The 23798-nt window shown below is 39.0% G+C and overlaps 1 protein-coding gene across 1 annotated transcript; it reads left to right on the top strand.

Annotated features, from left to right (window-relative positions):
• The first annotated feature begins 1883 nt into the window (after positions 1-1883).
• Positions 1884-11235, top strand: ASB12 (ankyrin repeat and SOCS box containing 12). The gene is made up of 3 exons (XM_080910810.1): positions 1884-2019; positions 9711-10560; positions 10971-11235. Exons 2-3 carry the CDS (start codon positions 9765-9767, stop codon positions 11099-11101), a joined length of 927 nt encoding a protein of 308 aa, XP_080766936.1. The 5' UTR covers positions 1884-2019; positions 9711-9764; the 3' UTR covers positions 11102-11235.
• Positions 11236-23798: the final 12563 nt, after the last annotated feature.

The raw sequence follows: 23798 nt of genomic DNA, 5'->3' as shown, positions 1-23798 counted from the left end.
GCATCTGCACAGCTAAAGAAACAATCTAGCAAAGAGAAAAATCCACAAAATGAGAGAGACTCTTTGTCAGCTAAACACAAACAAGATTAATATACGAAAACATAGAGAATGCTAAAAATGGTCCCAGGATCTGATCATAAAGTTCTCAAAAGAAAAACTAAAAATGACTAAGAAATAAATTAACAGCTATTAATTATATACAGCAATATGTTTCGTTATTTCATTTTTATACATGGACATTTTCATAATGTATCTCAGTCTCCTTCATATCTCATTATCCTCACATTCTTCTCCCATTCCCACTGGAGAAGTGAAGTCTCTTTTCTCTTCTTTTCTTTTCTCCTCTCTGTCTTTCTCTCCTCCCCCTTCTCTGCCTCCCCCCACAGGGTTTTGTCTGTGTGTGTGTGTGTGTGTGTGTGTGTGTGTGTGTGTGTCCCTATCCCTGTGAGTTTCATTAAGGTTACTTACCCAGAAACGTGGGTGAGAGTTTGTTTAGAGGAACGTGGGAACCTTACCAGAAATGTCTTCCTCTTCCCTAGCAACCATTAAGTGTTACAAATCCTCCCATAAGCTCCTTCCACTATGAGACAGGCTTTTGATGGAACCCAGTGTTGTACATATAATCATGTCTATTGTGAATTCTGGAGTGCAACATCCAAGTCTGTGTCATGCCAGGAAGGCAGAATTCCTCTTTCTTACACTGGCTCTTTCATTCTTCCCAATCTCCCTTTCATTATATTCCCTAAGCTTTGAAAGGGGAGATACTAATGTTGCATTTGGAGCTCAGCATTAAACTCTTATTCTTAGTGCCTTGACCAGTTGAGTATATGCAGTCCCTCATGGTCACTGCAAAAAGAAACTTCTCTGTCAAAAGCTCACAACAGCACTGGTCTGTAAGCATAAACGGTTATTTAGAAGACAATGTGATAGGAATGTTGTGATCATTTATAAAAGCAACAGAAGATTTCCCACTAGGACTTATGACCTCTTAAGCCACAGGCTTTTGACCAGGTTTTATAGTACCATACATAAATTCCTATCATGGAATGTGCTGCAAATCCTGTTAAGAAAAGCTGGTTTTTATCCCAGAAGGAGACAGGCTGCTAGTTCCACTTTTGCTTGGAACATCTAAAATTAATGATGTTCTTATTTGTAAAAAATGAGTTTTTATACCATTTCCATCACTTAAAAGCAATCAATGAGAGAAAAAATTATACACTTAAAAACTGTGATTTGACTAAGTTTGTGATTTCCATAGTGTTTCACACATTAATCTTGTAGTGCATCCTCTTAGTAAGAAGAGTGTGGGTTGGTGGGCATTTTAACTCAGACTGAACCTGGTAGATGAGTAGATGAGAACGTTCTAAGACAAGATTTGCTAAAACTTCAGAAAAGATCACAAAGAGCTCATTCCGGTATGAAGTTCCCCTCTACCAATATTTCTCTTCACTCTATAGATAATGGGGTGATATATTGCAGAGCCCTAACAAGGGGAAAATACAGAAAGTTTCATCTGGGAAGAGAAAGTAAAAGGTTGCAGTGCAGAGGAAGGTGAGTAAGTTAGTTAAAACTGGGGTTTCTCTGGCCCCTTTGTGGTACATAAGAATGTCTATTGCTCAGAGCATTTATCTGAGTATCTTAGTGAGCACTGTGGCAGAGTATGTGAGGACATACTGAGAGCATGTTTTAGCCTTACCAGATGCCTATCTGTCAATCAACCCTTCTAGGACTACCCTGTGGCAGCCCCCCTCCTCCTCCTCTCGCTGGGATCACTCCCAGAATGTCACTGGCAAGATAACACAGTCAAGGGAGGGAGAAGGAGGGCAGACTAAAAATAGCCAACTAGAATAAATCAGCCTAGGGACCAATGCCTAGTCTTTCCAGTGGGAACAGAGGTCCCAAACAGCTCCAGCCTGGGGTGGTAGTGGCTCTCTGAAGAGGGCCCACCAGGACCTTTGTGCTTCACAGAGAGACTAGAACTGCAACTCTCCATTGAGTGTGGACTCCAGCTGAAGTTCTGTGAGTACCTCAAACCTAACTTTCAGCTCTATCCCAGACATTAAATTAAAGTCCTGCTCTTCTTGTTGGACCAAGCATCTGGGAGTGCTTAGATGGGAGAAAGGGAAGAATCTTTAGAAAGGAGAAACCATATCATGTAAGTTTCCTGCCTTATCTGTCCCAAAGTGTGTTTGTAATATTCTGTTACTTTGTTTTGTATTGTTTTGGTTTCAATCTTTTATTTTATTTTTAATGTCATTTGTTTGATTTTGGTCATTATAGTGGTGCTTTTTGATACAGGGTCTCACTTTACTGCATAGTCTGGCTTTGAACTTCTTCAAATTGGAAATCCTGCCTCAGGCTTTCAAGTACTTGATTACAGGCATGGGTCACTATGTGACCACACTTATTTATTCAGAATATGTGTTTATCTGCAGTAGAGATGGCTTACGAGCATAAGGACAGTTTCTCAAGTCGGAAGAAAGAAGGTGAAGTTTTAAGATAGTCTAGTAATGGTCTAAAGGAACGTTCTAGCGCCCACAGAAACCAAACTCCTCTATAAGAGTTCTTACTCTGGGTTCACAGATTCTAAGAGGATAGTAGATAAAATATAAAGGATTTAAAAACTTGGGAAAATAAGCAAACAAGATAAGTTTTGGTTTCTAACCCCTAACTTCTGACTGAAATTTGCCATCTTTTTCTAAGATGAATGTAAGCAGCAAGTAGTGGTAGTGTTGCTCGTATGAGTGGCTTGGTCGTACCAGAATAAATCACAAGTGTATCATATTACAATGTAACAGAGGTCCTGAATTACATTGACCATCAACCACCACTTACAAATTATTAATAGATCTTGTTGTTTACTATTTCATATAGTTTAAAAATGCATTGATAACATTTTAAGATAGCTGCTTCTTTCATTGGATATTTTACTTTATGTATTAAAAGCACAATGAAAAGGACCCCCAGTCTTTGACTTTATCACTATCAGTGATAACCTCTCAAATAACTTTGCTATGGGGATTAAAAAGAAGCTCTTTGTTTACAGAACATATTTATTAACTTTAATTAATAATCTAAAGCGATGTGAAGCTACACAACAGGTTAGATGGATTTTCTTGTCTGTATCTAATTGAATTGTGGCTTCATTTCTCTATGAAGGTTCATTAAAATATAAACTATACTATAAACTCATTGTGTGGTCTAAAAATTCAGCATCCCCACTCCAGCTCCAGTTCTCCAAAATGAAATAAGAAGGGAATCCCCATGAAGTGTCAGGAAAAAGAATATGTGAATAAAACTTCCATTACAAAGGTTCTTGAAATTCATTATGGCACTTAAAGGCTAAAAGCTGCAGTTTAGCTAAACACAAATCAAAGAAGAGGAGGGCATGTGTGTTTCATCTTGCAATCCAAAAAAAGGGGTGGATGGATGGAAACTAGGGAAATCTAGTTAATGTAAGTCACTTTGCAAATGTATTAGCTTCCAAGCTCTAGGTCCTACCATTTTCAAAATGAGGGTATTATTTATGCAATTATATAAGATATATTTAAAAAGTACAAGGTTATACATGCATTCTGCGTTCATGACAATAAAATAATTCACAATAATAATGAGGTAACAATTAAAAAGTCCCTGGTACCTGCTAATCTTCAAATTTCCCATCTCTAAGATGAAGAAATTAACTTATCTATAAGATCCATTCTAGTTCTTAGTTTTTAAAATATTAAGTATAGAGAAATAGTCATAGAAAACCACAACATATATACTATAGTTGTTTTTCTTCTGTCAAGTAGTTGAAATCCCATTTTAAAGAAATAGAAGGAGTAAAGAGAAGGAAAACAATATTATAGGAATAATTATTTCTTCTAACAGCCCCATGAAGCATGGACTATCATTTGTGTCTATTTATAAGGAAATTTAACCACAAAATGGAGAACAGTCAACTATAATCATGGCCAAAAGTGGTGGTGTAACATTCAGCACTGGGGAGCCAGAGAGAGGTGGATCTCTGCCAGTTTTATGCTGCCCTGGTCTACATAGCACATTGCAAGTCAGCCAGGGTTCTGTAGAGTGGCTTTGTCTTTAAAAAGTAAAAGAAAAGAGAAAATAAAAAATCACTAGTTAGTATAATTTATACTTAAATTTGCTTTGTTAGCATATACCCATTACCCACAGTGTTTGGTTTCAAAAGAGTGTTTTCATTCAAATGTGTGGTGTCCTTTGACCATATTCACCAGACTATCCTCTTCCCACAGCCCCCTTACAACCCTCTTTCTACATTTTATTTCATTCTCCCAGAAATTCTACACCACTTTGAAATGTATACTTGATGATTTTATGCAACTATATAAAATCTATAGGATCCACAAGTGAGAGTAAATGTATTTCTCTGAGTCTCACTTATTTTGCAAAATATGATGTTCAGTTGTATCCATTTTCTTTCAGGTGATATAATCTTGTTCTTCTTTATGGGTTAATAATCTACATTGTTTATATAAACTACAGTTTCTTGAAGTGTTGGTCATTTTTCTTTTAGCAGTTTGAGTTTCAAGTCTTAAATTAATGTCTTTGATACACTTTGAATTGATTTTTATTATAGGTTGAGAGATATGTATCTAGCTTCATTCTGCTACATGTCAACATCTAATTTTCCCATCACTAAATGTTGAACAGGTTGTATTTTCTGTGATTTAGGGTTTGTTTTGTTTATTTGGTTGGTTGGATTTTTGCACCACTGTTAAGAATCGGTTGGGTGTGGTGATGTGGATTCATTTTTAGGTCTTTTATTCTGTTGATTTATGAGTCCTGTTTTGTACCAGTACCATGTGCAGATATTGTTATTGTGGCTCTATGATATAATTTAAAATCAGCTTTTGATACCTGTAGTATAGGTAGTTTTGGCTAGTATTACTTTGGCTATTTTGAGGTCTGTTGTAGCTCACTATGAATTTTAGGATTTTTTCCTTTGTTTCTGTGAAGAATGTTGTTGGAATTTTTATTAAAACTTAATTGAATCTGGAAATTGTTTTGGTAATATGGCTATTTTCACAGAGTGGATTCTTTTAATACATGATCATCTGAGGTATCTCCATCTTCTGCTATCTTAGTCAGGTTTTTTTTTTTTTTTATTCAGTTACACGTGTTTTCATGGTTTCTTTCTTAGCATATGTATTGTCGGTATATAGGAAGGCTATTGAGTTTTATATGTTAATATTGTGTCTTGCTATTTAACAGAAAGTATTTATCAATTATGAGAGAGTTTTTGGAATTTTTGTGGGGTTCTTTTTTTTGGTAAAGTTTTTAGAGTCTTTTATGTAGCATCATGTGGTGTGAAAATACAGGTAGGTTGACTTCTGCCTGTACAGGTAAGTTTGATTTCTGCCTTTAAAAAAATCTGTGTTCCATTTTTTTTGTATTATTGGTCAAACTGAGACGTCAAGGACTACATTTACAAAAAATAAAAAATGACCCTTTTCTTCTGTCTGTTTTTATTGAAAATGCTTTGATTTTTTTCCCTGTTTAGTATAACATTGGCTATAGGTTTGTCATATATAGCTTTTATTATATTGATTTGTTTTCCTTATATTTCTGGTTTGTTCAGCGTATTTATCATAAGAGAATGTTGGACACTGTCTCAAGTCTTTTTAAAATCTATTGAGATGATAGTACAGTTTTATTTCCTTTATGTATCTAACAGTAAACATTTCTCTTTTTCTAACCTCTCAGTCCTTTCTTTACTATGATCCTCTCTTGTCTTCCCATGATTCTTAACCTGCTTTTTCAGTCAGGAGTCAGATGTTTTCTTTCAAATTCCTGCAGTTAGAATAGTACTGTCTGCCCCTGTTCTGCCATCTTCCAATTTAATCTTACCTATATGTCTTTAAAAATAATAAAGGTGGAGCTTAATCCAGTTAGCTATTGAGAACCATGTTCAGGCATATTTTAAGCAATTACTTTAATTACTGCCACTATCTTCTCTGTAATGATAAAGAAGTTCATACAGAGAGATTAAGACTTAAGCCACATAGTTACTATGTAAGCAGTAAATTCATGAATGAAACCCAACTCCAGAACTATTTTACCATTACCCCCACATGACCTCTTCATCTGCAGTGGAGGCAAAAGAGATCCTTATATAAGTTGCAGTGCTAATATTATGATGACCATTAGAATCATGAGAACAAAAATTATAGAGGAACTAACTCAAAAGATATGTAAAGGCAGAAAGAATGATGACGTACAATGAAGAGGTATTATTTTTCATCCCTTATTACTTTATTTCAGGATATAATTTGAAACAAGGTTGAATAGGTTGACAAAGCTGTGTGAGATGAGTGGAAAAAAAGAAAAAGCTTTTTTTTTTTTTTTTTTTTGGACTAGAGGTACAGCCACTAAGGAGGCTAAGACAGGAGGAAGATGCCAAGTTCAAATCCAACGCTGCCTCAAAATTAAAATATAAAAAGAACGCTGGGGATGTAGTTCAGGGATAGAGAAATAGCATGTATGAAACTGTATGATCGATCAATCCCCAGTACTGAAAAGAAGAAAATAGAACAAACAAAGAAGACTATCTTAACTGGTTTAGAATAGATCATGGGATTTTTTTAATGTTTGTTTACCCCCTCTCACCCCCAAACAGATTTTCTCTATGTAACAATTCTGGCTGTCCTGGAATTAGCTTTGTAAACCAGACTGACCTCAAACTCCCAGAGATCCATCTGCTTCTGCCTCCGTGCCTCCCTGTCCCCTGCCCCCCTGTATCCCTGCCTCCCTGCCCCCTTGTCCCCTGCCTCCCTGCCTCCCTGCCTTTCTGCCTCCTTTCCCCCTTTCCCCCCTGTTCCCTGCCTCCCTGCTTCCCTGCCTTCCTGCCTTTATGCCTTTCTGCCTATCTTCCTTTCTGTCTTTCTGCCTTTCTGCCTCTGCCAAGTGCTGGGATTAATGGCATGCACCACCACACCTGACCATATTTGTATTTTTATGTTACTATTTTAGGAAACTAATTCGGAGATAACTATAACAGTTGATACCAGACAGTGGAGGCCTAGTTAAAGTAGAAGAATGATATGCAACTCTAAGGAAGATGGATAGTCTGGAAGCGTCTCTAGAGTACAACATTTGACTTGATTAAATTGAACAGAGCAGTTAGAGACAGGGGACTAAGATGTGTCTTGGAGATTTAGTTTGAATGATGATGAGGAACTGAGATATGGATTAAGTCTCAGGGTAGTAAGGATTCTAGTAATAAGTAGAAACTCAATGGATATATATACCTGGAACATAAAAGAAACCTGGAGGTAGACTGAGGTGTCATAGACTAGAAATGATTAAAATAAAGATGAGAGCTAAAGCTATGGGACTAAAATGAAGATGGTAGGGGAAAAAACAAGGGACCATACGTATTCCAGTGAAGAACTGTAAAGAGTAATATCAGCTCCTTAAGGCCCTGATGTGGTTTGAGATGATAGAACATTCAGTAAGGACAGATACGTTAGAAAGGTCTGCAAAGTGAGCAGAGGGTGGTAAAGTGCTTGTCTAGTGTGCATGAAGCCCTGGGCTAAATCCCAATACAACAAAAGAGAGAAAGAAAGTGGGGGGAAGGAAGGATGAAAGAGAGGGGGCGGAGAAGGAAAGAGGAAAAGAAAAGGAAAGAGACAAAAAAGATTTTCAAGATTCCTGGTAGATTTAGTTACAAAGATTATCGTCTGAAGTGATGGATGGAGCTTCCATGATGGATGGAGCCACACTGCACAGAGTAAAGAAGTCAATAGGAACTAGGGGTGTAAATAATAGATATCTGTCTGGATGTGTTTGGTAAAGAAAGGTGGTGGAGAAAAGGGTTTTAATTACCAAGTTAGTTGAAGGAGAGGACCTAGTGTAAAGAGGTTGAAAATGTTATACACTTTATCTTTGAGGCTTTTGTGTAGAGGTTATCTTTTTCCTAGTTGGCCCACAAAGTATAGGCTAGTATTTCTGTCTTGTAGCTGAAGAAACTAAGTCACAAAAGAGAAGGTACTTGCCCGAGGTACCTTGTTTTAAGATCTTGGAGAGCTGAGTTACATACCTAGGTCTGATTGATTTCCATAATTCTATTTATATTGGACCCCAAAAATAAATATTCAGATCATATGCTGGCATGTGAGGACAGGGCTAAAGTTAAGGGTGACCTCACCCATCTACCTCATAATATTCTTCTTTTTTTATCAGATACTCTCTGTATTTACATTTGAAATGTTATCCCCTTCCCCCACCAGGCTCCCATCCCCCCTCCCCCTCCAATTGTCTTCACAAAGCTGTATTCCCTCCTAATCACCCTCTCCACCCCATTGCCTTGGCATTCCCCTACATTGGGAAAACATGCCCTCCTTGGACCAAAGGCCTCTTCTCACATTGATGCCAGACACTGCTATCCTCTGCTACATATGCAACTGGAGCCATGGGACTCCCAATGTGTGCTCAATGGTTGGTGTATCATACTATTCTTTAAAGAGGTATGTACCTGAGACTCCTATCAAACAAAGAGGGGAAGGGTAGATAGTGAATTAATGGAGGTTTGAGTCCCTGAGACCTAGACTAAAAATATCTGGGAAAGTAGGGAGACCTGAGCTCTGCAAACCCTGTCACCTCACCCTGGTGGCATTACAACTATGGCAAGAAAACTTCACTTAGACAACCTAGAGAGGGACTGGAATAGTTAGGGTTTACACTGAGTCTATCCTTGGGTCATAGGTGATTTCTTAAGGTGTATAAATTATGGAGAGAAAAAGAGTTGAGGTTTGAGTCAAAGCTCTAAACTGTATTTGACAGAGAGTGTCAGAGGCTTGAGTTAAAAGATGGAGAATCAGAAGGCTCTAAGGCGGTATTAGCAGTTAGAGGCACTCTTGGTTTGAAATAGTACTGAGGGCAGGGGAGCTAGTCTTTATCAGAGAGAACTTACTCAGGAGACCTGTTGTTTCTGCCATCTACTTGCCTTCATTTTAATTCCATTCTATGTGATGTCGCCTCTTCATTGAATCAGCCAATACCCTGAGTATTAATTTGTTAGGTACCTCTTTTCCAGAATCCCATGGGGTCTTATTCTAAAAATAGATTACAGAAAGCTCATGAGAGCGATATTTATTTAGTCATGGATGAGGGGATTGCAGAAGTTTAAATTTATCTAAAATGACAGAGGTGATATTGCAAGCTTACCCCCTGAGATTGTTATTAGATAGGATCATGGATGACAGTTTGATAGCACAAATTCTTGTTCCGTTGACCTCCTAACTGCCAGGCCTAAGCTAATTCATTAATGTCACATTTTAAACTGAGGTAGATATATCTCTAAGTCTCCATCTGTGAGGTATTAGCAATGGTGGAAACACCAGATAGTTATAGGGTCTTTGCCATACACTTGATTCACTAATGGCACAAAATTAAGTATGAATGTGTCTGTTTGTAGATAAAAATCTAATTATGATCATTTGAAATCTCCAAATACTTAAGTAAATCTTTCCAGGAATATCAAGGGCAGGCAGTACAGTATATGCTAAGTCTCCAAGCTATGACATGACCTGACATTTTGACAGCCATCTGTGGCTTAAAATGAAACCGGGAAACAGGACACCCATGGCAGAGTACCCTAATGGTAAAGGTCAGAGAGTAAAGATAGATTTTTGTCATTGATAAGGATGATCAGTCTCTCTCCCCCTCCCCTTTTTTGTTACCCTCAGATCTGGAATTTCCTCCTCTTTACAATGAGAATAGTGCTATTCCAATAAACCGGAATGAACATCATGGACATCGCCAAGATCTTCTCTCTGCTGCAACCTGAAAAGGAGGAGGAGGACACTGACTCAGGGGAAAAGCAGGCTCTCAATCAAGCTGTATATGACAATGACTCCTGTACCCTCGACCACCTTCTACACCAGGAACGCTATAAACGGTTTATCAACAGCAGGAGTGGCTGGGGTATACCTGGAACACCCTTGCGTTTGGCAGCTTCTTATGGTCACTTAAATTGTGTGAAGGTCCTCCTGGAACATGGTGCTGATGTTGATAGTTTGGATGTCAAAGCACAAACACCACTTTTCACTGCTGTTAGTCATGGTCATCTGGAGTGTGTGAGAATGCTTTTAGAAGCTGGCGCCTGTCCTAGTGGTAGTATCTACAACAATTGCTCTCCTGTTCTCACTGCCTCACGTGATGGGGCTTTTGCCATCTTACAGGAGCTCCTAGGGCATGGGGCAGAGGCTAATGTCAAGGCTAAACTACCAGTCTGGGCATCAAACATAGCTTCATGTTCTGGCCCCCTCTATTTGGCTGCAGTCTATGGGCACCTCGATTGTTTCCGACTGCTTTTGCTCTATGGGGCAGATCCTGATTACAACTGCACTGACCAGGCCCTCCTAAGTCGAGTTCCACAACCTCGTACACTCCTTGAAATCTGCCTTCATCATAATTGTGAGCCAGAGTACATACAGCTTTTAATAGATTTTGGAGCTAACATCTACCTTCCATCTCTCCCCTTGGACCCAACTTCTCAAGATGATAAAGGTATCAAATTGCTGCTAGAAGCTCGAGGTGAGTGGTGATCAGGCATACCTCATAGGCTTCTTTATTGTAGGTTTCAGGGATTCAAATCATCATCTAAGACCTTCCCTCTGGGTTAAAGTAGAAATAGCTCCATCATTCGCCTGGGGTCCCTGTGGAGAAAAGGTTAAAGATTCCACAAGAGTGAAAGGGTTGCTAAAATGTGGTATATAGAAAGCGTTTATACAGTCTTGGGTCTTAGATCTGCCAATGACTCTTTTGATGCCTTGAGTTTCTCTTCTATAGGCCTTGGTGTATGTTACCACGCATTGGAAGATAGTTGGAATAATTCTTAGAATAGAGAGGGCATTACCATATAACCATGGCAAAATAGATATACACTGGGACAGAATAAGTACATCGAGAACTTGATACTCATAATCTGTTTCTCACTTTTGCAGCCACTCCACGGTCACTTCTGTCCCAGGCCCGTTTAGTTATCCGAAGATCCCTGTGCCAGGCCAACCATCCACAAGCCATGGACCAGCTGGATATCCCCCCTGTGTTGATTAGCTACCTCAAGCATAAATAAATTTCCAACTTTCTCAGGAACCTAATGCATGATACCTCCAAAAATACACCTGGTAACCCAGGGTGCTTAAGAATAATACACCTCAAAACTTTTCTGGTGTGTTGTTCTCCGCAATAAAATACTCAGCAAAGCAATTCCTGGTAGCTGTAGTGTTTTCTGTTTATATGTGGGAATGGGGAAAGACGACTGGGGAAAGGGATTGTTTTCACATAGGGAAGGATGACCATAAGTCTGGTCCTGACAAACACAAGGATCCTGACTGCTCACAAATGAAGAGAGAAAACAGACCTGTTGTAGTACCTTCTCAACAAGGCTTTCAGGAAGAGTTTGCTACCCTGGTTTAAGGGTTTTAAAAGATCCAAGTAGGCTTCTGAAAGTGGTTTTTTTTTCCCCCTAGGGTCTACTCTAGCCCATGCTGACTATCTTCAAAGCTAAAGCTTTTGGTAATTAGAAGTTAATGTCAGTATCTCCATCCGGTTTAGGTTCTGGAAAAGTACACCCATTTGAGTAGGACACAACCAGAGTGGCCTTTTTTAGACACATGAGATATATTTTCTGGTTGACCCATGAAAACATGTGGGCACTGGGTATTTCAAAAGCCTTTGAAATTAAGACCATTATTAGTGAATGTCAAAATGTGAACAATGAATTGGGGATGAAACAGCCCTGTTTAGTCCATGGGGTTACTGAGACACTGGCAACATTGAGTGTCTGTTTGATATTTCATAGATGTTAAAAGCAGAATCATAATATTAGTTATAAAATGGCCAAAAATTCTTCTTTTCTAATTCACATTAACTATACATAGTATTGTTGAACTATATAAACATTTCAAAAACCTAAACGAAGTAAAAATTTTACCACAAAATTATAAGTATTTAAGGAAATAGTATTCTTAACTTTATTTAAACATTAAACCATGTATAAATGTATTGAAATATCATGGGCTTCATACACATGTACATTTTTATATTTTACATATAGATTAAAAAATAAACTTGAGGTTGAAAAATATAAATAAAGAGAAAAATGGACAGGAAATAAGTCAAAGTAAGGGAGATGAAGAAGAAACCAGGGGTCATTTGATTTCTGAAATATAGCACTTTAGCCCAGAATAGAGAGACTATGTGGCGCTAAGTCATAAAGTTCTAGGGATGTAACTTCTGGAAAAGAGGGCAATTCTAACTAGAAAGAGTGACTAATATTTATGTGAGACAAATGGTTCTAAAGTTGTAGCACTGAAGCAGTTTAACTATAAGCCAGAGCACTGGAGGGCATGTACTGAACCAGATCCTACTCTTAGACTTTCATTCACTGCTTTTATGCTGAATAAAGAAAGTATCCTTATTAGACTGGCTCTCAAGGGGCTAGTAAGCAGGCTATAATTGGATAATGATATTGGTTTTTGTTTTGTTTTGTTTTGTTTTCCATAAAGGGGGGGGGATCTAGAGCTCTTCTAAAGTATAAAGTACTTAAGACTCAAACCTGTGAAAGTTGGCAGAAGCAACTGAGGGTCAGTGACACGACACAAAATGCCAAGGTGAGATTGTATTTAGTAATGTCTCAACTTACTTGTCACACCTTATAGGGAATAAACTCTTGGAAGAATCTGAAGAATTCGAGATGATCTAATCCTACCCTTGACACATTGTCTAGAAGGGTCTAGTGAGATCTGGGGAGAGGAAAAGACTAGGGCAGTAAACTTTTCATGTTAAATGGAAATATAAAAAGAAGAGGTAGAAGGAGGATGGAGAGCTGGTTTACCCCAAACCAGTGTCTCAGTAACCCCATGGACTAAACAGGGCTGTTTCATCCCCTCTTCATTGTCCACATTTTGACATGCACCAATAATGGTCTTAATTTCAAAGGCTTTTGAAATACCCAGTGTCCACATGTTTTCATGGGTCAATCAGAAAATATATCTCATGTGTCTAAAAAAGGCCACTCTGGTTGTGTCCTATTCAAACGGGTGTACTTTTCCAGAACCTAAACCAGATGGAGATACTGACATTAACTTCTAATTGCCAAAATTTTTATAATTCACATATAAGTTAGAACATTAAATGCTTCCTTTTCTATGCCTAAGTTATTTTTCTTAACATAACGAGTACTAGTTGTTACCAGAGACCAAGGGCATTGGGAGAAATAGAATGGGGAATTACTGATCAAAGGAATATAATTTTCACATAGCCAGAGACTTTGAGATCTGTTGTATACAAGGGTAATATAATCAATAATCCTGCAGTATATTTTTCAAAATAACTAAAAGCAAAATTTACATGCCAAACTATAAAATGGTAGGAAAATGAGATGATAGATATGTCAACCATCTTGATGAAATCATACCACATTTAATGAAAACACTGCATTCTCAGTTGTATATAAATTATCATTTATTAATCAAGTATAATATTTTTCAAGAGTTACTTTCACTCAAATAATTCTTACGTGCTGGGGAATGTACTCAAATAATCATTTTGTGTGGATTAACTCATTTGATTTAACAGCCTTATCATACTTATGGCCATTTTTTATAGATTAGAAAACTGAGATCATTATTGTTAAATGGTTCAGAGAAAAGAGTAGACACTCACACACATACCCAATGGGGTGAATGTAGCTACCTAGATATCACACTACTTAGGCCTTTGTTAACTAGCCATTTCCTAAAATAGTTGTGTCTCTGTAGTATTATCAATCTTTCTTAAAATTTCTCCCTACCTACTGATTTTCTTCTCACTATCAAATTTGAACTACAGTGTCTCCTGCTTTCCAGAGCAGGTAGGTATGAAATCTTTAACTTTTGTGTCAAATTAGTACTGAACCCTACTAGTCTTCCTTTTAACCAAGATTAACTCATTTTCAGGCACTCTGGATTCCATCTATCACCAATCACACACTCTTTCAACAGATTAACCTGTTTTCTTTTTTTCTTTTTTATTAGATACTCTGTATTTACATTTGAGATGTTATCCCTTTTCCCTTCCCCCTCCAAACTGCTCCCCCTCCAGTTGTCTTCACAAAGGTGCACTCACTCCCTTCTGATCCCCCTCTCCACCCCATTGCCTTGTCATTCCCCTACTTTGGTAAAACTTGCCCTCTCTGAAACAAAAGCCTCTTCTCACATTGATGCCAGACACTGCTGTCTTCAGCTACATTTGCAACTGGAGCCATAGGTCTCTCAACGTGGGCACAAAGGTTGGTGTTTTACTCCATGAGAGTTTGGGAGAGTTTGGTTTGTTGATAATGTTCTTCCCATGAGGTTGCAACCCTTTCAGCTCCATCAGTCCTTTCTTTAGCACCTTCATTTCGGTCCCTGAGTTCATTTCAATGGTTAGCTGCAAGCCTGCTCAGCTATATCTATATGAGTCTGACAGAGTCTCTGAGGAGGCATCTCTATCTGGTTCCTGCCAGTAAGTACTTCTTGGGATCAGCAATAGGGCTTGGGTTTGGTGGCTGCATATGTGGTGGATCGCCTGGTAAGTCACTTTCTGATTGATATTTTCAATTCCTGTTCCTCAATTTGACCTTGCGTTTCCTCCCATGAGTGTTTTGTTCTCCCTTCTAAGAAGGACTGAGGCATCCCCATTTTGGCCATCCTTCTTTTTGAGATTCATAAGGTCTATTAATTGTTTTGTGGGTATTCAGAGATTTCTGGGGCTAGTATCTACTTATCAGTGAGTGCATACTATATGTGTTCTTTTATGACTGGGTTACCTCACTGAGGATAATAGTCTCTAGTTCCATCCATTTGCCTAGTAATTTTATAAACTCATTGTTTGTGATAGCTGAGAAAAACTCCATTGTGTAAATGTTCCACAGTTTCTGTATCCATTTCTCTGTTGAAGGACATCTGGGTTCTTTCTAGCTTCTGCATATTATGAATAAGGCTGCTATAAACATGGTGGAGCATGTATCATTGTTATATGTTGGAGCATCTTTGGGGTATATGCCCAGGAGTGGAATAGCAGGGTTTTCAGGTAGTACTGTGTCCAATTTTCAGAGGAACTGCTAGACTGATTTCCAGAGTGGTTGTACCAGCTTACAACCCTACCAAAGAGGAGTGTTCCTCTTTTTCTACATCTCACTAGCATCTGCTGTCACCTGAGTTTTTGACCTTAGCCATTCTGACTGGTGTGAAGTGGAATCTCAGGGTTGTTTTGATTTGCATTTCCCTGATGACTAGGGATGTTGAGCATTTCTTCAGGTGTTTCTCAGCCATTCGGTATTCCTCAGTTGAGAATTCTTTGCTTAGTTCTGTACCCCATTTTTAATGGTATAATTTGATTCTCTAGGGTCTAGCTTCTTGAATTCTTTGTATATATTAGATATTAGACCTCTATAAGATATTGGTAAAGATCCTTTTTCAATCTCTTGACTGCCATTTTTTCTTCTTGACAGTGTCCTTTGCCTTACAAAGCTTTGCAATTTCATGAGGTCCTATTTGTTGATTCTTTATCTTAGAGCATAAGCATAAGGTGTTCTGTTCAGGAAAATTTCCCCTGTGACTATGTGTTCTAAGCTCTTCCCCCACTTCCTCTTCTAATAGTTTCAGTGTACCTGGTTTTATGTAGAGGTCTCTGATCCACTTGAACTTGTGATTTGTAGAAGGAGATAAGAAAGAATCGACTTGCATTCTTCTGCAGTCTGATTGCCAGTTGAACCAACACCACTTGTTGAAGAGGCTGTCCTTTTTCCATTGAATGTTTTCTTTTTTATTTTAAGTCAGATATATTTGATCTATTTGTTGAGTATATACCATGGCACATATGTCAAAATCAGAGGATAATTTTGTGGAGTCATCTCTGCTTCTACCTTTAAGTGAGTTGTAGGAATCAAACTTGGGTATTTAGGCTTAGAGGCAAGCACTTTCACCCACTGAGACGGATTCTTGGTTGTGTAATTGATCTTTTTCTCTCAGCATACAAACAAATTCCCATGTAAAAACAAACCTGCACTCCATGGCCTGTTCCAGTCATCAACTTTTGTAACCATACTTCAGTAACAAGGCAATTATTTTTTTGGACCCATACTAGTAAGTGTATATCCTATTTCTGCTTCCAGCTAGTGTTGCCCATATCCGTAGTAACTTTCTAAGTTCATACCCAATGGTCTATTTTCTGCTTTTCTCTCAGTCTTGTGGGTACTGTTTCTCTCACAATTTCCATCTAAGATGTCATCACAGTGTTCAGCTATCCCTGTTTTCAGAACACATGCAGAATCCAAATCATTCTCACCATATCACTGCCTTTCACCTGGATCATCAATAGAGCCTCCTCCCATTGCTGTCAGGCAAGAACATCCTCTGCTACATATGTATCTGGAGCCATGGGTCCCTCCAGGTACACTCCTTGGTTGGTGGTCTAGACTCTGGGAGAACTGGGTGGTCAGGCCAACCTATGTTGCTCTTCCAATGAGGTTGAAATCCCCCTCTGCTCCTCCAGTCCTTCCACCTCCTCCCCAGCCAGGTTCTCTGAGCTCAGTCTGATGGTGGGCTCCAAGCATCCACATCTGCATTAGACTAAGAAACAAACAAATAAAATGCCTCCTTCTTAATATCCTCACTTTTTCTCTTGCTGCAACACCTCCTGAGATATTTAACTGAATAACAAATCTCCACAAACCTAGGTTTGGTAAATTCAAAAGTATTTCACATGACCCACAAAACCATGTATTACCTGCTCCTATCTCTTTTTGACCCCTCCTCCCCCTGCTGTCTTTCATCACTGGCTTGTCACTTTCCTAGTATCTCATATAACTTAGTTGGTCTTATTACAAAGAGATGGATCACCTCAGGGCTTTTGTACTTTTTGTTGCCTCTGCTTCTGCAAGATAGCCTTATGTTTTATTCTCTCAATTCCCACAGTCTTCACCAAAATGCCACTGTCTTGAGATGTGACTCAAACTTCTTGATTACAACAGCACTTCTTAGGGTTAAGGATATTACTAAACATTTAAGAGTACATACAGCTCTTTCAGAGTACCAAGTCTTACACAGGACCGAAGTTGGTACCCAGCACTCATATCAAGTGGTTTACAACTTCCTATACTTCTGGGTCCAGGAAGACCCAACACAATGTAATGTTCTCTCAGCGAGAAGCCCTAAAAACTGAATTGTAAGAAAAATACAGAAGAGTTTGGAGCTGTTGGCCACAAAAGTCCAACAATGTTATAAACAGAGCTTAATGATAAATTCTTGTCAGAATTTAAAAATCCAGAATCCTGATGGAAATATGAATTAGCTGATGGAAAACAGAAACTTGGCTACAAACTCTTTGTGCTATAGTCTGGCAAAGAAATGATCATGTTCTGCCCATGTCCTAATATCTTCAGGCTGAACCGTAAGAGTAATGGATTAAGTTGTTTGCAAAAAAATTTAGCGCAGCAAAGCATTCATACTCATTGCTCTTAGCCAGACAGCAGATTTATGGTGCTAGAGAACACAAAGTGGAGCCAAAGCATATGAAAAAATGTGCAGTTGGCAAGAAAAGGAGTGTGAGCTTTTTCAATGCTATGAACAGACTAGCTGCAGATAGAGACACAGAGGTAGTAACTGTTAAAGTGATTAGTTCAAATTAAGAAAAAACTATGCTCTCTGCACTAAGACAATAAGAATAATATCCTACCCATGTGAAAGCTCTAGGGCTATGGTAGTTATTCGTTATTGCCAACTTGACTGGATTTGGAATTATCTAAGAGACAAACCTCTAGATTATTATTTTCCAAGCTTCAGTCATTAAAGCCCACATAGGCCTCTGCATCTGCAGCCAAAAGATGGTAGACTATTATAACCCACACTTAAAATAGAAATTGTCATCATTATCCACATATTGCTCATTTTGCACACATGAGGAATGCAAGAGTCACAGGGTAATAGAGGATTACACCAAGGTTCAAAAAGCTGCTAAGGCCAGCAAATGTATTTGAGAGTCAAATTCCCTGCAAGGAACTCCTTAGAGGCCATTGTATGAATGCCAGAAAGATGACTCCATGGGTAAAAAGAGCTTGGCCACCTAATTTTAATCTCCAAGTCCACATAAAGGTGGAAGGAGAAAACTGACTCTACAAAGTTATCCTTTGACCTCCACAATTTGTGCCATGTTATACACTTCATCCCTATAATAGCAATAACAATAAACAATTAAATAGTAAAAGTAGGCTATTGTATGAAACTGTGAAGGTGAAGACTAAGTTGCAATGGAAACATCAAGAAGTCGAGGTGCCAACAGCATGGAATGCCTACCAAGGAAGACTGCAGGCACTCAATGGAGTATGCCTAAACAAGAATCTGTAATTCATGGTAGGTGGCAGAGCTGTGGGTACAAAGCTCCTTGGAGCCCAAATGATGTCATCATAAACCCCAGACACGGATATAAAATGGCAGAGTTTGGTATTTGTACAGCAGGGTTTCTGTCTTGCTTTGGTCCAAGTATTATAGGTTAATGTCAAGGCAATACATGATTGGACAGTAGAAAGTGGGATGGGGACAAAGTTTTTGTGAGGTGGGAGAGAGGAGGAAGGGGAGGAGAATCAACATGGAGCCAGTGAAAGAGGATTTGGCCTCAGGTGGTCTTGATTGGTGATAGGTAGATATGATTATTTCTAAGGGTTTCTATGGGTCAATTTGTTTTACCTAAGTGGGAAGTTTACATCTTTGTCAAATGGTTATAAGCTTATTGTGTGGATGTATTGTGGATTGAGAATTTAACATATAAACCTGATTGATAAATTACAAGTTTCTGGAAACTTGATTTTACTGGGTTCTGGAGGACAGTGAGTGAAAACAATGGCTGAGAGGCAGCTTGAGTGTGTGGATTCTGCTCTGTTGCCCTCGAGGAGGAGTGAGAATGTGCAGGGCCCTTGGAATGATGTGTGTGAGTGCCAGGCATGGTAACTACCCACCTAGGGGACCACGTGGAGATGGCAGCTTGTAGATGGAGTGTCAGAGTAGCAGCTGAGTCCACATGTACCATGTGGTCCTAATGGTGCCAGCACTCGAGTGGGTTAAAAGGTTACCACATTTTTTTAATAATTATTGCAACACAGTATTTCTTTCTTTCTCTATTTTATTTATTTATTTATTTGTTTGTTTGTTTGTTTGTTCATGAAAGGTTCTATGTAAGCCTGACAGACCTTGAACTCACAAAGATCAATTTGTCTCTGCCTCCTGAGATCTAGGATTGAAGTTCCCAGTTGGTCCAATATTTCCTTAATATACCTCTATTCCTCTGTTTTGGAATGAGCAACTTTTTCTTTATTGTGTATTAAAAGTATGTAATTATTTTACAATAGCTCATAGCTAATATTCTCACAAGAGCCTAAATTTTGAACAGCATTTGTACTGCTCAAACCATGAAGACTTATGAAATTGAGCTGAGTGCACTTTATATTGTGAGGTAGCCTTTGGGTTTAATGTAGAAGTTGGAGTTTGAGTGTGAAATGTCCCCTAAACTGTTTAAGCACTTGATTTCCCATTTGTGATGCTGTTTTGGAAGGATATAGGACCTTTAGAAACTGGAACTTACCTAGAGGAATTGGGTCGCTTGGAGAAAGCACTGACGTCAGCCTGACCTGATTTATGGGACAAACTTTCTCTTTCTTGGTCAGCACTATATAACTAGCATCTGCCACTATGGCTATGAGCTACTCTTACTGATATGCCTTCTTCAATATGATGAAATATATTCTCTCAAACTAAGAGTCAAATAAAACCTTCCTTTAAAGTTGTTTCTACTACAGTAAACAGAAAAATAACTAATAATGGTGGTACCTTTATTGATGCAGAAGAGGAAATTAAGACTCAAAGTGATGACTAACCTTCCCAGTGCTTCCCCTAAGTGATAGGGCCGTGTCTTAGTCAGCACTTAATGAAACACCACGACCAAAAGCAACTTATGGAGGAAAGAATTTGGCTTATGCTTCTACATCACTGTTCATTATTTAAGGAAGTCAGTACAGGAATGAAAGCTTGGCAGGAAACTCGAGGCAGGAGCTGATAGAAAGGACCCATGGAGGAGTGTTGCTTACTGTCTTGTTTCCCATGGCTTCTTCAGTCTGCTTTCATATAGGACCCAGACTACCTGCCCAGGGATGACATCACCTACAGTGGAATGGACCTCCCCCATTAATCACTAATTTAAAAAGTTTCCTACATTCAGATTGTATAGAGGCATTACCTTAATTGAGATTCCCTCCTCTCAGATCACTCTTATCTGTGTCAAGTTGACATTAAACTAGCCAGCACAACTGACCTCTTGTCAACTTGACACAAACATGTCACTATTAAGCCACAACCTTTCCTTTCTTGTTCATTCTCAAGATCACACTTTAATATCACATATTGCAATATAAACATTCCAAATTTTAAAATTTCTACAGTCCTTAAACTTCAAACACTTAAAAAATTTCATCTCTTTACAATATTCAGTCTCTTTTAAAATCCAAAGTCTCTATAAAATTCCAAAATCTCTTGAAAAGTTAAAAGTCTCTTGACAGGAGGTCATGTAAAATCAAAAATATTTTAATAACTTTCTTCAAGATGGAAGAGCCAGGGCATAGTCACGGTCTGAACAAAGCAAAACCAAATTCCAACTGTGTAAATAACTTAGTTCCTAATGTCTAGGATCCACTCATGATCTTGTGAGCTTGAAGAGGACTCGGGTCACTTCTCTGCCTCAGTCCTTGCAGCACAGATTGTCTTCACAGCTCCAGCCAGCTCCATTTCATGCCTGCTGATGTTCTTGGTGGCACTCACTTCTCCGAAATGCTGCTATCTCTTGCTGCAACTGGACTACAGCTTAACAACAACCTCTTCTGGGCTCTCTTCGGAGCCTCTAACACTGCCTTACAGAGCCAACTTCCCACTTCTCTCCACAACTCCTTCCTGTCTTTAAAACCAGTACCAATTGTATGAACTACCAAGTTCAGCTGCCAGCACAAGATATAACTTTGGTAACCTCTGGAATACATCTTGTTTGTGCTGATAACGAAGAAAGCATTCCCAAAATATTTTACATCAATGATGTTGGTCTTAATCACCTCTAATTTCTCAGCTCCAGCTGACCAACATCTATTGTCCCATTAAAACAAAAGTTTTACTTTAGTGGTACATGTGAATCACGGCTGATTCTTCAGCCCCTGCTGAGAAGAACCATAAATTCTTATTTTAACTATGCAATAATCCTGAAAGAGTCTCTAAGTGACTCTCAAACTTTCCTCTGGAACCTCGGAAGCCAGAACTCTATTATCTGCATTTCTAACATTCTTATCTTCCAAGCTTCCACAAAACAGCTCACCAGGTTTTAAATACCATTGGCTTTTCTGGCCGAAAGTTCCAAATTCCTTCTACAACTATCTCCAAAACATGGGGAGTTTCTCCCCAAAGATGGCCAAGTCTGTCACAATACAGTCTTAGTACCAATTTCTATCTTAGTTAGGGTTACTATTACTATGGTGAAACACCATGACCGAAAGCAAGTTGGGAGGAAAGAGTTTATTTGACTTACATTTCCACATCTCTGTTCAACACTGAAGGAATCCGGGGACCTGGAGGCAGAAGCTGGTATAGAGGCCACATTGGGGGTGGGGGTTGAAGTGGAAGGGTTGGTAGATGCAGGGTTTTGTTTACGGCCTTGGTCAGTCTAAAAAAACCTAAGACCACCAGCCCAGGGATGGCACTGCTCACAATTCACTTACCCTCTGCCACCAGTCACTAATTAAGAAAGTACCCCACAGAATTTCCTACAGTCAAATATTATGGAGGCATTTCCTTAATTGAGGCTTCCTCCTTCAGATAGCTTTATCCTGTGTCAAGCTGCATAAAACCAGCCAGCATAAGCTGGCATCCCAGCCCAGGGAATGTGCTGCACAGCCACTGTACTTTCTCTATTGCTTCCATGGAAATGATAAATTAGCTAACTGGGCCTGCGTATGCCCAGTTAGACATACTTTTTTACATTCTGGCTCCATTCTATTTTTCTACTCTAAAGTTTTCTCCCTCCCCGCGATTACAAATACAAACATAGCCAATCAGAATTTTACTTCTTGCTCAACCCAGCATACCAGGTCACAGCACTGGGCATTCTTTTACTTGGGTAGGAATCTTTCCTGTACTTCTCTGACTTGACTCCATTACCAAGCTCATCTTCTACCGAACTTTTCCCCCTAATACTCCTTACTAATTTGTAAAGAAGAAATCATTGTATTGCTCCAAAGCACTATTGCCTGATAACTGATTTAGCTTTCTGCCTCACTCAGAATCTTATCATCAGGTCCCCTAAGAAGATTACTATGGAAACTTCTAATATATATTACCAGGCCTAGGCTGGAAGAGGTATCCATGGAATGCAAAGTGTTGGGCACTTTCCTCTCTGTCTCCTCCTCCCAGTCCCCACCCCCTCCACCTCCCCACTCCTCCAAATTTACTCCTTCTCCAGTTCCTTTCAGAAAAGAGCAGACCTACCAGGCATAGCAACTTAACCTGGCCTAAGTTTCTCACTGGAGCTAGAAGATACTGCGACACAAATTGAAGGTCTTCATTTTACAGGTAAAGAAAATGAAAACAAGAAAGAAATTCTGCTTCCCACTATCAGCTCCTGGCCTGCCTAAAGGATCTGCTCCCCGTTCAGCCAGCACTTGAGATGGGCACTTTAAAGGACCCTTTTGAGAGGAGGCATTTTTTTTTTAAATTCATACTTCATTCTTCAACTCTTTAGGCAGAAGTGCTATACCATTGAGGTACTAGATCATCCCTTGGTCCTTTTTGGTACTATATCTGCTGTAACATATCCATATTCTCTTAAGACTTGGGACTTTCATCATTACAAACAAGGGTCCAATTGGAAGGCTTTATTTAGCATTTCAAAGAGTGCTTTTAGGCCTTTTCTTTTTTCCTTTTGTTCTGTTTCTTTTTGGTCTCAGCCTAACTAATACCACTCCCAAAGATAACCTGTGTTACCCCTCCTTCCTGTTTCTACTCTACCCCATTTTCCCTTTCCCATAGACAAAACCTCTGGTTCTCTTCGGAAAAGAGCAGGCCTCCCAGGAACATGACATAGGGTTTTCACTAGAGCTAGAAGATACTGTGTAACAAAGTGTTACAAAGGTGGTGTGTTTCCAAACTGAGAGAAGATCAAGCAGGATTATCTCCTGCCGCCAGAGCAGCACAGTAGTGCCCAGAGCCTTTTCAAGCCCTCAATCTGGCTGTTTTGCACATGTCCCCACAGCCAGGACTGTCTTGTCTTTTGTTTCCCTAGACTCCATATTTTAAAAATATCATTTCCAAATAATAATCTTGGTCTAATTTTTTTTGAAAAGCAAGGATCTGTGTGAAATGTGAGCAAGTTTCAAATGACAGAAATACAGGTTAGCAGAGTATGACAGAGATGCTAAAAAAAGAAAGTGTGGCATGCCGGGCCCAACAAATGAGAATCCAGACTGCAAAGCTGGAAAGCAGAGATCCAAGGAAATTAGTTATAGTCCAGCCATTCAATCTAGGCTCGGGGAATGATTTATACAGCAAAGTTATATACTGAGTTAACAGCGGGTTGCCATTTAATGTTTATTGAGACCCAGGACTAGGACTCTGATTCTGATTCATATTGTGAATATTTGGTGAAGATATCTATAATCTCAATGAAGGTCATGGAATATTATAGAAAGGATTGAGTTGAATTGATAGAGATTATTCCCTCTTTGG

Source organism: Micromys minutus, assembly GCF_963924665.1.
Source record: "Micromys minutus genome assembly, chromosome: X".
Classification (NCBI taxonomy): Eukaryota; Metazoa; Chordata; class Mammalia; order Rodentia; family Muridae; genus Micromys; species Micromys minutus.
This window is presented reverse-complemented; position numbering and strand designations above follow the sequence as displayed.

Excerpts from the sequence above, each read along its gene's own strand:
- ASB12 (XM_080910810.1), top strand. The coding sequence starts at position 9,765 with ATGAACATCATGGACATCGCCAAGATCTTCTCTCTGCTGCAACCTGAA. Across the intron at positions 10,561-10,970 it reads ATTGCTGCTAGAAGCTCGAG|CCACTCCACGGTCACTTCTG; the intron begins GTGAGTGGTGAT and ends TCACTTTTGCAG.